We start from the raw sequence: 12,612 nt of genomic DNA, 5'->3' as shown, positions 1-12,612 counted from the left end.
TTCTCAGTCATCTGCAGGAATGAAAGGCGGAGTCTATAGACCCTGGGTCTGGTTAGATGCCAACCAGCAATGGCTCGCCATGACTTGTCAGCAGTCACAATGACTCGCTGTGGCTCTTCAGCGGCTTCTGCAGGAACCCCAGCCGCCCCTTCTTCCTGAGGGTGCTGCTCCTCCCTCTGCGCAGCCAGGCACCTCCATCACTCTCTTCTCCATTGTAAGCCACGAGGCATACAGCTAGGTCACCAGGCTCCATGAACCTGATGTACTCCTCCTGCAGGATGAAAGAGAGAGACGGGTGGGTTAGCTTGGGTGTACTAAGAATCTCTCTTAGTTAGTCTGAAGGCCCCTTAACACATCCCGGAGAGTGCTGGCCACCACTTGGATGGCCAGAGTTTAATGTGCTGCATGGCTGCCCGAAACCCCACCCCCTCTCAGCTCAGGCACAGCATTCTCCTAACCCACACTGCAAGTCTGCACTGTTAGCTTGAACCATGGGGAGGACCGGCCCAAACCGGGATGATGACATTGCAAGGGGCGGTGAGCATCTCCACCAGTGACTGCTCCATGGCCAGATTTAGCAAGGAGATCATATAATGTGTGCAGTTGTCCAACTGTTCTGCAGTCCACTAAAACACTCATTAGTTTGCAGTCTGTGCCTGAGGGGTGAAAAGCTCTGGAGCACTTGGTGGCACTTTGATGCCTCTGCATTGCTTGAGTGGGCAGATAAGCTAGAAGCTAGAAGCCCAACTCCGATCATATCAATGTGGCTGCACCTGAACTGTCTCAGCTGTGGAGGAATGGTCGCTTTACACAAGGTGTCCCAAATGCGTGGCCACTTCCTTCCCCCTGACCCCACACGTGGTTGTGAGCTACCTTCGATCTCATGGCTCTCCTTGCCCCCAACTCCAACATACCTCAACCTTGAAGGCCAACAGGCGACTTGGGCAAACACTGCACAATGATACTGTGCACTCACCTCCGAGTTCCCCTCAAAGTGTAGCCCGCCAAGTACACACCTTAAATATGCTGTTGTGAAACACGTCAGCGTGAGAGGGCAGATGATCCAGCAAGGGAGGCTGATTCGGTTGGGCTGGCCTTATAATGCTATGCAGATGTATTACTATGAGGTTCCCGAATCTGATGGTTGGAAACACAGCCCATCATCAATGGACTGAGCGGATAATTGCAAACTGGTTTCATGACGTTGTGAAAATGACTTTTGGCCTTCTCACCATATTGTCCACTAATGCCACTGAACACACCTGATGCCAGCAGGCCCAGAAATTCCGCCGTGTATGCGTGTGTGTGAGTGAGCTTGCAGGTGTGTGTGAGTGAGCGCGCGTGTGTGAGTGAGCATGCATGTGTGTGTGAGCGAGCGTGCGTGTGTGTGTGTGTGAGCGAGCATGCATGTGCGTGTGAGCGAGCGTGCGTGTGTGTGAGCGAGTGTGCATGTGTGTGTGAGCGAGTGTGTGTGTGAGTGAGCGTGCATGTGTGTGTGAGCGAGTGTGTGTGTGTGAGCGAGCGTGTGTGTGTGTGAGCGAGCGTGCGTGTGTGTGAGCGAGTGTGCATGTGTGTGTGAGCGAGCGCGCATGAATGTGTGAGCGAGCATATGTGTGTGTGAGCGTGCATGTTTGTGTGTGAGCGAGCATGCATGTGTGTGTGAGCGAGCGTGCGTGTGTGTGAGTGAGCATGCATGAGTGTGTGAGCGAGCGTGTGTGTGTGTGTGTGAGCGAGCGTGCATATGTGTGTGTGTGTGTGTGAGCGAGCATGCATGCAAGCGAGCAAGTGTCCAATTGGCAGGAGTGTCAGATGGACAATAAGTGTACAGGAGCAGATATACAATTGTTTGCATTTATATAGAATTTTTAGTGAAGGAAAATATCCCAAAGGACTTCAGAAGAACAATTATCAATCAAAATTTAACATCAAGCTACAAAAGGACAGATGACCAAAAGCTTGGTCAAACAGGTAGGTTTTAAGGAGTGTTTTAAAGGAAGAAAGTGAAGTGGAGAAGGTTAGGGAGGGATTTGCAGAGCTTGGGGTCCAGGCAGCTGAAGGCACAACAAACAATGGTGGAGCAATTAAAATCGGAGCTGCACAAGAGGCTGGAATTGGAGGAACACAGAGATCTTGATGGTCGTGGGGCTGGAGATTTACAAATATAGGGAGGGGCGAAGTCATGAAGGGATTTAGACATGAGTTGGAATTTTAACATCATATCTTTGGCATACTGTAGCGTTCAGCCTATCACAGACTCTACCCACCCATTTGGTCTTCCCCACACCGCATGTACACTCTACCCCACAGCAGTCAACCACTTGCCTGGATCTTGGCATACATCACCGGGTCCAGCAGGTAGGGCTCCTGATCATAAGCGTAGCTGTCACAGATGTCAAAGGAACACTCAAGGGCAATCTAAATCAGACAATTACAGATCACAAGCAAATCCCAATTACACCAAACATACTCTAGTTGTGGGGGGACGGGGGTTAACTTTAATCTAACTCACTACACAGGAAACCCATGGGATCAGGTTTTACATTCTGCCCAATTTTGCTCTCTGTTGACTTCAATGGATCGAGATATTGCACAGGGTAGAAAGCCAAAATTGTCCTTGATCCAGTCAGTTTCCCACAACAGATATGATTAAAAACCCCACAACCTGTCAGTAAATGGGGCTAATTAACTGATCCATGATATAAACAGAGTAACACTGCACAACCTCTGGATTGTACACAATGGATTTCCCAGGCTAATGCTCTGGGGACATGGGTTCAAATCCCACCAAGGCAGCTGGTGGAATTTAAATTCAATTAATAAACCTGGAATTGAAAGCTAGTCTCAGTAATGGTGACCGTGAAGCTATCATGGATCATTGGAAAAACCCATCTGGTTCACTAATGCCGTTTAGGGAATGAAATCTGCCGTCCTTACCTGGTCTGGCCTATATGTGACTCCAGACCCACAGCAATAAGGTTGATTCTTAAACTGCCGTCTGAAATGGCCTAGCAAGCCGTTCAGTTCAAGGGCAATAAGGGATGGGCAACAAGCTGTCCCCTCCCACTTCCATTTACCCCCATCCTGATGATATTCATTCTCTCGCTCAAGTGATAATTCACCATATGTCAGCCTCAGCAGTGAATCCAACAAGGCACTTGGACTCTGAGGGCATTGCCTTCCCTCTGAAATCTGCTTCCCGGGAATAGCCACTGGATAGTGAGTAGTGATCAAAGATTTCTCTTACTGAGGCTGACCGAGCAGAGGTAACTCACGGTGTAATAGCCAGCAAGTATAATTTGCTTTTTAAAATGAGTCATTGTCAGAACCAAGGTAAATGTTTCATTGGGAAATAAATCAAACACAGAGCGATGAATTGCTGAGAAAAGAAACATGTCGAAGTTATTCATCGACATCGCTGCTAGTCAGAGTCCACTTGCCAACCAATTAACACGCTCTACACATACAGTATAAATTGTTGTTTTCTTCTTATATTGGTATTCTTGCGGAGTGTCCTGATGAGTTCTAGATGAAAAGCTTTGACATGTCTCTTTTTTCAGCAATACTCAACTTCTGTACTGCCAAACGACTATTTGTACACAGAGATGTTCAAGAATGGGGACTCAAGGAACAATACACAAAGCTTGTCTTAAAAAAAGTAGCTATAGCATCTTCTCACAACTTCAGGATATTTTAATTGTTTTTGTGGATAGCAGTTCAGAGAAGAGTGGTGACAAGACCACCAGGAGAACGGCCCTTGTTCTTCTTCCAATAAGATCATAAGATTTTAAAGAAGGGGCCTGAGCTGAATTTTTCATCCAAAAGATGGTACCTCTGACAGTGCAGTACTCCCTCAGTACTGACCATCTGACAGTGCAGCATTCCCTCAGTACTGACCCTCTGATTGTGCAGCACTGCCTCAGTACTGACCCTCTGACAGCACAGCATTACCTCAGTACTGACCCGCTGACAGGGCAGCGCTCCCTCAGTACTGACCCTCTGACAGCACAGCATTACCTCAGTACTGACCCTCTGACAGTGCAGCATTCCCTCAGTATTGACCCTCTGACAGCACAGCATTACCTCAGTACTGACCCTCTGACAGTGCAGCATTCCCTCAGTACTGACCCTCTGACAGCACAGCATTACCTCAGTACTGGCCCTCTGACAGGGCAGCGCTCCCTCAGGACTGTGTAGAGGTGAGAATGCTACCCAGTGGGACACAGAGGTGTAAGGATGATGTGTTTGTTGATTAGCCTAAAGTTTCCCTGCAGGAGCTGCAAGCAAATACACCCTGAAAATGTGAAACCATCAGGAGTGGGAGTTAGTAACATTAAGAGGCGGGTGCCTTCGAAGGGGTGAATTAAACAGCGTCCGTCTAGCCAGCCAAATTATCCTGACCCCAGAACATTCGATGGCCAATACTCACAAAGCCTTTGAAGAGTATGTAGGCAGCAGCAAACAGCAGGTAAATTATGAAGCACACATCCAGGGGCCGTCGATACAACCACTTCCTCTGTTCCGCAGCAACCTGAGGAAATGGATAGAACAGCCCATAAAGAAATAGTCAATTCAGATTAACAACTGATCAATAATCATATGTTTACATCACACCACTGAACAGAATCACTAGAAATAGAAAACCTGCAAATTTAATCATTGACCCCCAATGATTAGCTAGTAGTCATATAATAATTAAAATAATATAATGCATAATGAAACTATAGCCAATCAAACACAACTGGCTGTTGATAACGAGCTATAAATATCCAGTAATAAGTCATTATTACAACTATTCCAAACTTAATAACTCTGATTACATAAAGAATAAAGCTCCCTCTACATTTTCCCCATCAAACACCACTAGGACAGGTACAGCATGGGGTTAGATACAGAGTAAAGCTCCCTCTACACTGTCCCTATCAAATACTACCAGGACAGGTACAGCATGGGGTTAGATACAGAATAAAGCTCCCTCTACACTGTCCCTATCAAACACTCCCAGGACAGGTACAGCACGGGGTTAGATACAGAGTAAATCTCCCTCTACACTGTCTCCATCAAACACTCCCAGGACAGGTACAGCATGGGGTTAGATACAGAGTAAATCTCCCTCTATGTAACTCAGGCCTGTTACTTGCCCTCCATTTTCAGAGAAATGAATGCTAAGATCTCTCCAGGTTATTCCACATGCTCCTCACCTGCTCCGCCATCACCTGTGGCAATGCTCTGGGCATCCTGTAGATTTTCTTTCCAGCCCAAATCGGAATCAACACATATGGAACATTCAGCAGGAAAGCAGGACGGATTTCGGTTCCAAATTTACCTTCATGATTAGATACAAAAATTATATGCCAAGATGTAGGAAAATCACAAATCTTTCACTAATGTTCCTTCCGTAAATCAATGCTTTTTGACTATCACATATCTCTATGTTTCTTTCCTCCTTTAAAAACGCTTTATCCTCTACCTCTTTGACCAAGCTTTTGTCATTTGCCCTAGTATCTCCTTATGTAGCTTGGTGTCCAACTTTGCTTCATAATGCTCCTGTGTCGCGTCTTGGGATATTTGGATGCTATATACATGCAAGATGTTGTGATTTACTTACAATATCTCACGCCATATTCTCTTTCTCCCAGTTTGGTGCAAGTTTCCTGTGAATAACCTGAAGCAACAACATTCACTCACCTACAACGGTTCCAAGTAAGAGGGTGACAAGACTCATGATTATGGAGCCCAGCCAGTAAAGGCCAACACTCCGGTACCTCCACCTGTGGGTGAAATTACAATGTTTAGTGATTATGTGACATCCACCCTCACTACTACACATTTCCATTCCAATACAAGCCCAGTTCACGCATTCGGTTTAAGCCTCAGTAACGTTCTTGTGAATCTGTGCTGTTTCTTCTCCAGGCTCAGCATATCCTTCCAGAGATGTGGTGCCCAGCACTGAACACAAGTACTTCAGATGGGATAAGTCAGTGTGAGCTGCTGTTTGATGCCTTACCTCAGTGTTATGGCTGCTATCATCATCAGGTAGAGTGCATAATGGACTGTCCCATCCCAGTAACAGATCAGTATTCCATAGGCAGTGCGGAGATATGGCTCCCCCTGTCAAAGGAGCCAAACATTAGTATGAGCCATCAATCCCCATGCTATTAACCATCCATCCATCTCCACTCTAACCGTCCAACACTAGCCCCAGGTACCATCTGCACTGCCAGGTTACGAACATACAAAGTTGACCAAAATTGATGAAACAGTAGAACGCAGGAGATAACATATTATCAACACTGAGGCAGTGGACAGCCATTCAACAAACACACATCTCATTGTCGTACAGAGCAACAGAGTTTCAGGCTCCACCCCACCCCACTCCACCTGGGTCTACATTGAGTTGATGATTGGAAATACGGGCCTCAGCATTCCTGGATTTGGGAAGGGAAGGTCAACCGGATTTCACATTCCCTGTCACTAACCAGTAACCTTATATCCCCTGCAGATGAGATCTGGCTCTCCAGGGTCAAAGAGCCAGTTTCACCCTTCCCACCTCCCCTACTGTCTCACCTTGCAAGGAGTGAGTAAACTTTCTCACCATGTCAAGGTACAGTCCCCAGGGAAGGTGGGGAAGGGTTGCTGAGGTTTGTGGTGTCGTGTGGTGGGGAGCTGAAACCGCAGCAGTAGAAAGAAGAGTAAAGAAGGAACTTGCATCTGTATAGTGCCTTTCACATCCTCTGGACGTCTCAAAGTGCTTTACAGCTGATGAAATGCTTTTTTGAAATGTAGACACAGTCATAGGGGCTCAGTTAGCTAGGTGACTAGTGTGTGGTTCAGAATAACACCTGCAGTGTGGGTTCGATTCTCATCCTGGCTGAGGTAGATTTGGGACTTACCTCCTTGCCCAGGCCCTGAGAGTGGAAGTCATTGACAAGCCACCACTGCTGAAAATGGCTCAGGATGAAGCATTTTTGGTCACACATGACAGGAAGGACATAATTGCTCTAGAGTGAGTGCAGAGGAGATTTACAAGAATGTTGCCAGGGCTTGAAAATTGTAGCTTTGAGGAGAGATTGGATAGGCTGGGGTTGTTTACCTTAGAACAGAGGAGGCTCAGAGTGACCTAACTGAGATGTAAAAAATTATGAAGGGCCTAGATAGGGCAGACAGGAAAGACTTGTTTCCCCTAGCTGAGGGGTCAATGACCAGGGGGCATAGATTTAAGGTGATAGGTAGAAGGATTAGAGGGGACATGAGGAAAAGCTTTTTCACCCAGAGGTGGAGGGTGTCTGTGATTCACTGCTTAAGTTTGTGGTTGAGGCTGAAATCCTCAACTCATTTAAAAAATACCTGGATCTGTATCTGCAGCGCTGTAACCTGCAAGCCAAGGACCAGGTGCTGGAAAGTGGGATTAAAATGAGCGGCTAGTGTCTTTTTCATCTTTTTCTGCATGACACAGCCATGATGGGCTGAATGGCCTCTCTCTGCACTGTAACTTTTCTATGGTTCTATCAGCAGACAATGAGCCAAGGGCCTGCCTTTGGGCAGAGCACACATGAATGAATGAGGTAGAGTCATTACAGCCCAGGAGGTCACCATCTGGCCCATCAAGTCCACTGTTGCAATGTAGCGAACACAGCAGCCAATTTGTGCACAGCAAGATCCCACAAACAGCAACGACCAAATTATCTGTTTTAATGATGTTGTTTGAAGATGAATATTAGCTCAGAATTCTTGTGCTCTTTGAAATATTGGCCATGGGATCTGTTATGTCCACATGAGAGGCCAGAAGGGGTCTTGGTTTAACAACTCAACTGCAAGATGCACCTCCAGCAGTACCGCACTGGAGTGTTAAAATGGATTATGGTCTTGAATCTCTAGAGTAGAAGGAAGAATTGAGCATGGAGCTCATGGGAGATTGATGGAAACACCAGAGAAACAGACTGAATAGCAGCAAGAGATCGAGAGAATACAACAAAATTCTCCCCAGTATCAGTAACAGAGATTTTTGAAGCTACCTCCTTCATGTAAAATCCCATGAATCCATTGATGTAGCCATCCTGCTCCAGGGAGATAATTAAATCGATGACACTTGTGAAGGAGAACACAGCGAAGGCTGCAATAAAAGGTAAGAAGTTACTCAATACTCCCTGTCACACTATTCCTCTTCATATTACTCCACCTCACACCACTACCTCTCCACTCCACTTCCTTCACGCTACTCGCATGTTACCCACCCCACATGCCCCTCCACTATCATACTGTTTCCCCATGTCAATATGAAGTTGATTGGCATGGTACTGATTGGTCCCTATATCTATTAGTCAATGGGAATAAAACAATTCTTCTTGGTGGTTACTCAAGTTGAAATGTCCCCAAGTTCAGTGATCATAGTTTATATCACCAACGTTCATTATTCATGGCCCCTCACTATGGCTCACTGCTTCAGTTTTTGGGGTTAATCAGTTGACCCAGATTTGATTCTGCAGCTGGTAATACTCCTTCAGAAACCCGATGAACCTCAGCACTCTCCACAGATGATCAAATCAACTGTCCCCACCGCTTACCATAAAATAGGGGGTCCGTTGGGGGTCTTCCTATGACAAGCAGGTACAACACCAACAACAGGCCGAGGAGAACTCCAGCACCAGTAGCAAACACCACCATAGGACTTTAAATGGAAAAGGGAGAAAGGAATTAATCACAGGAGCTCCCGTGAAGGAGACGGTAACTATTGGGAAAGGTTAGACTGGCTGATATTCATCTAAAAAAGAAAAGGCTGAGGATTGGCCTGATAGAGGTTTTTAAGATGATGGAAGGGTTTGATAGCGTACTCAGAGAAGAACCAGAGGCAATAAACTAAAGATAGTCACTAATAAATCCAATCGGGAATTCAGGAGAAACTTCTTTACCCAGAGAATGATGAGAACGTGGAACTCGCTACCACAGAGAGTGGTTGCGGTGATTTGTATAGAGAAGGAGAATAAAGAGGAGAAGCTGCATAAACACATGAGGTAGAAAGGAATAGAATGATATGGTGACAGAGTGAGATGAAGAGGGGAGGTGGGAGGAGGTTCTGTGGAGCAGAAACACTGACATGGACCAGCAGGCCTGAATAGCTTTTATTGTTGTAAATTAAAATTTAATTCTATAGTAACAAGAATCCAAATAACTGCTGTGATTACAAAAGACAAAATCACAGAGAGCCAAAAATCATCAATTTAGATTCTACACCTTTCTCAGGTTTGTGGACATGTTTCTAACAGTCACTTCAGATTATTGACAAAACTCCATCAAAAATTTCAGGAATTAGAGTCCAGTCCCATTCTGACTGCAGGCTGGGGTTAATCCACAAACATGGGCACCTGTCTGCGCTCAATAAAGGATAAGCTCCAACAAAAACAGAAAATGCTGGAAAAACTCAGCAGGTCAAACAGCATCTGTGGAGTGAAAAAAAAGAGTCAATGTTTCGAGTCCATATGACTCTTCTTCATAATCTCCAACTCTGAGCTCAAGGTTTAAAGTCAAGACTGACATCAGAGTGCAAGGATCGATGTGACGTTGCAGAATCTGCTGATAAATGGAACTGGCTGCATGAGAAAATGATGAAAAATGGTCAGCCCAACTCTAACAGCCCTCACAATAAAAATCAATTGCCTTTCCCTAACCACCTGCTCTGTGTAGCCTGCTCAGTCTTTTGTATGAATTTGATGAAGATTTTCTTGCTACATTGCATCTCTGAAACTGTTATATTCACCCTGGATATTAAACACCGAGTGCCCTATAGAACCTGAAGCTGCCTTAGCTACACCATCTCACTGTGACACCAGTTCAACCATCTCTGACCTCTGAACATTGACAGACAGCCTGGCACAAAGGGGCTTTTACATATTAACTTATTTTAATTTCTTCTTCACTCCCCTCCTGAATGTGCTGACACTCACAGGGGTACAGGGTCCCCTCCTCTCCTGAAGGTGCTGACTCTCACTGGGGTGCAGGTCCCCCTCCTCTCCTGAAGGTGCTGACACTCACTGGGGTACAGGGTCCCCTCCTCTCCTGAAGGTGCTGACTCTCACTGGGATACGGGTCCCCCTCCCCTCCTGAAGGTGCTGACTCTCACTGGGGTACAGATCCCGCTCCTCTCCTGAAGGTGCTGACTCTCACTGGGGTACAGATCCCGCTCCTCTCCTGAAGGTGCTGACTCTCACTGGGGTACGGGTCCCCCTCCTCTCCTGAAGGTGCTGACTCTCACTGGGGTACAGGTCCCCCTCCTCTCCTGAAGGTGCTGACTCTCATTGGGGTACGGGGTCCCCCTCCCCTCCTGAAGGTGCTGACGCTCACTGGGGTACAGGTCCCCTCCTCTCCTGAAGGTGCTGACTCTCACTGGGGTACAGGTCCCCCTCCTCTCCTGAAGGTGCTGACTCTCACTGGGGTACAGGTCCCCCTCCCCCCCTGAAGGTGCTGACTCTCACTGGGGTACAGGTCCCCCTCCCCCCCTGAAGGTGCTGACTCTCACTGGGGTACAGGTCCCCCTCCCCCCCTGAAGGTGCTGACTCTCACTGGGGTACAGGTCCCCCTCCTCTCCTGAAGGTGCTGACTCTCATTGGGGTACGGGGTCCCCCTCCCCTCCTGAAGGTGCTGACTCTCACTGGGGTACAGGGTCCCCCTCCCCTCCTGAAGGTGCTGACTCTCACTGGGGTACAGGTCCCCCTCCCCCCCGAAGGTGCTGACTCTCACTGGGGTACATTTCTCTCCTCTATACTATGCAGAGACAGAACTGTACTCACCATTCCCGTCCCCACTGTACAGTGACTGACCTGAATGAAACACTTACACATGAGTCTGACTCTCAGATCTCATTCACGCCGGCTCCCAATCTCTCACCTGTCCATGGCCGACAACTTGTTCAGCAGGTATGAGATGGGGATCGCAGTCAAAGACAGGAGGAATCCCGCGGCTCCGGCGGCCACCCGCATCCTGGCGGCGGCCGAGAGTCGGCTCCGGTTCCGGGACTGGAGCTCGGGCTGTTCCGGCTCTGGTTGCAGCCGCTGTTCGTTTGATAGAGGCTCTGACTGAGAGGAGGCAAAGGTCGCCAATCAATCACACAGAGAGAGGGAAAGAGAGAGAAGCATAACAACCAGGAACAACACAGGGCCAGGAACGCCCACTCCCGGGATCACATCACCCACCTCCTCCAGAGAACACAGCACCCGCCCCCTCCCGGGAACACAGCACCCGCCTCCTCCCGGGAACGCAGCACCCACCCCTTCCCGGGAACGCAGCACCCACCCCCTCCCGAGGACATAACACCCACTCACCCACTCCCTCCCCAAGGTCACAGCACCCACCCACCCCCTTCCTCAGGGACACAGCACGCACCCACTCACTCACGATCCAGCACACACACACTTCCTCCCAACTCTGCAAAGGAACACAACCAAAATCCGCAGGAACATAAAATCCAACCACACCTCCACCAGGAATATAACACTCAACCCCAGAAATAGCCAGCCCCTCCCCCCTACCGTCAACTGCATCAAATCCCCAATGCCTGAAAAGAACATTTGACCTCCATGTGCATCAGGGCACTGTTGAGTGTTGATGGGATTGTTCTATTGGAAAGGGATTGCAGATGAGAGATTGGGCTGGCTAGGCCTGTATTCACCAGAGTTTAGAAGAATGAGAACGGGATCTCATTAAAATGTATAAAATTCTAACAGGGCTGGACAGAATAGATGCAGGGATGATGTTGCTTCTGGGGGGGGTGGGGGGCGTGGTGCATCTAGAACAAGGAGTCACAGTCTCAGGATACAGGGTATACAATCCAGGACTGAGATGAGCAGAAGCTTCTTCATTCAGAGGGCGGTGAACCTATGTAATTCTCTACCACAGGGGGCTGTGGAGGCCAAGTCACTGAATATACTTAGAAGGAAATAGATTTCTGGACTCTAAAGGAATCAAGGGGTATGGGGAGAGAGCGGGAGCATGATGTTGAGATAGACGATCAGCCATGATCATATTGATTGGCAGAGCAGGCTCGAATTGCCGACTCCTGCTCCTATTTTCCTATGTCACCAACTCCTTCCCCCTCCCTGATAAGCGTCACAAAGACTGCCCATTTCTATCTTTCTAACATGTCCATCTGATGCTGATGCCCACCTACAACTTTGTTACCTCCAACCTTGGTTATTCCAACACACTGCTGGCCAGCTTCCCACATTCTACTTTCAGTTAATCTAAAACTCTACTGCCCATTTCTTGCCTCTCGTCTAGTCCCATTCACAGACGTGCTTCCAATCTGGTAACGCTTCCATTTTAAATTTCATATCCTTGCTTTCATATCCCTTTATGGCCTGGCTCCTCCCCATCTCTAATCTCCTCCAGCTCCACAACCCTCAGTGAGGGTCTCTTATTTCTCTCAGGGAATTGAGGGATATGGTTCAAAACACTGGAATTCCGTCCCCAACAGCATTGTGGCTGCGCCTACACCACATGGACTGTAGCGGTTTAAGAAAGCAGCTCACCACCACCTTTCTCAAGGGCAATTAGGGATGGGCAATAAATGCCAGCCTAGCCAGTGACACCCATGTTCTGTGAAAAAAATATATCTGCACTGGT

The 12,612-nt window shown here is 47.7% G+C and overlaps 1 protein-coding gene across 2 annotated transcripts in view; it reads right to left on the bottom strand.

Moving 5' to 3' along the window:
• The window catches only part of LOC121287112 (transmembrane 6 superfamily member 2-like), a 48,953-nt gene extending 37,812 nt beyond the window's left edge, over positions 1 to 11,141 (bottom strand). For both annotated transcript variants that reach the window (XM_041204667.1, XM_041204666.1), the window contains exons 1-8: positions 10,879 to 11,141; positions 8,562 to 8,665; positions 8,013 to 8,110; positions 6,005 to 6,108; positions 5,686 to 5,768; positions 5,199 to 5,323; positions 4,427 to 4,528; positions 2,323 to 2,415 (exon numbers count right to left, since the gene is read on the bottom strand). In XM_041204667.1, the coding sequence (XP_041060601.1) occupies positions 2,323 to 2,415; positions 4,427 to 4,528; positions 5,199 to 5,323; positions 5,686 to 5,768; positions 6,005 to 6,108; positions 8,013 to 8,110; positions 8,562 to 8,665; positions 10,879 to 10,970 (801 nt within the window). In that variant the 5' untranslated portion in view covers positions 10,971 to 11,141. The remainder of the gene's footprint in view (positions 1 to 2,322; positions 2,416 to 4,426; positions 4,529 to 5,198; positions 5,324 to 5,685; positions 5,769 to 6,004; positions 6,109 to 8,012; positions 8,111 to 8,561; positions 8,666 to 10,878) is intronic.
• Positions 11,142 to 12,612: the final 1,471 nt, after the last annotated feature.

Source organism: Carcharodon carcharias, chromosome 14 (genome assembly GCF_017639515.1).
Source record: "Carcharodon carcharias isolate sCarCar2 chromosome 14, sCarCar2.pri, whole genome shotgun sequence".
Taxonomy (NCBI): domain Eukaryota; kingdom Metazoa; phylum Chordata; class Chondrichthyes; order Lamniformes; family Lamnidae; genus Carcharodon; species Carcharodon carcharias.
Note: the sequence above shows the minus strand (reverse complement) of the source record. Positions and strands in the feature narration are given on the sequence as shown.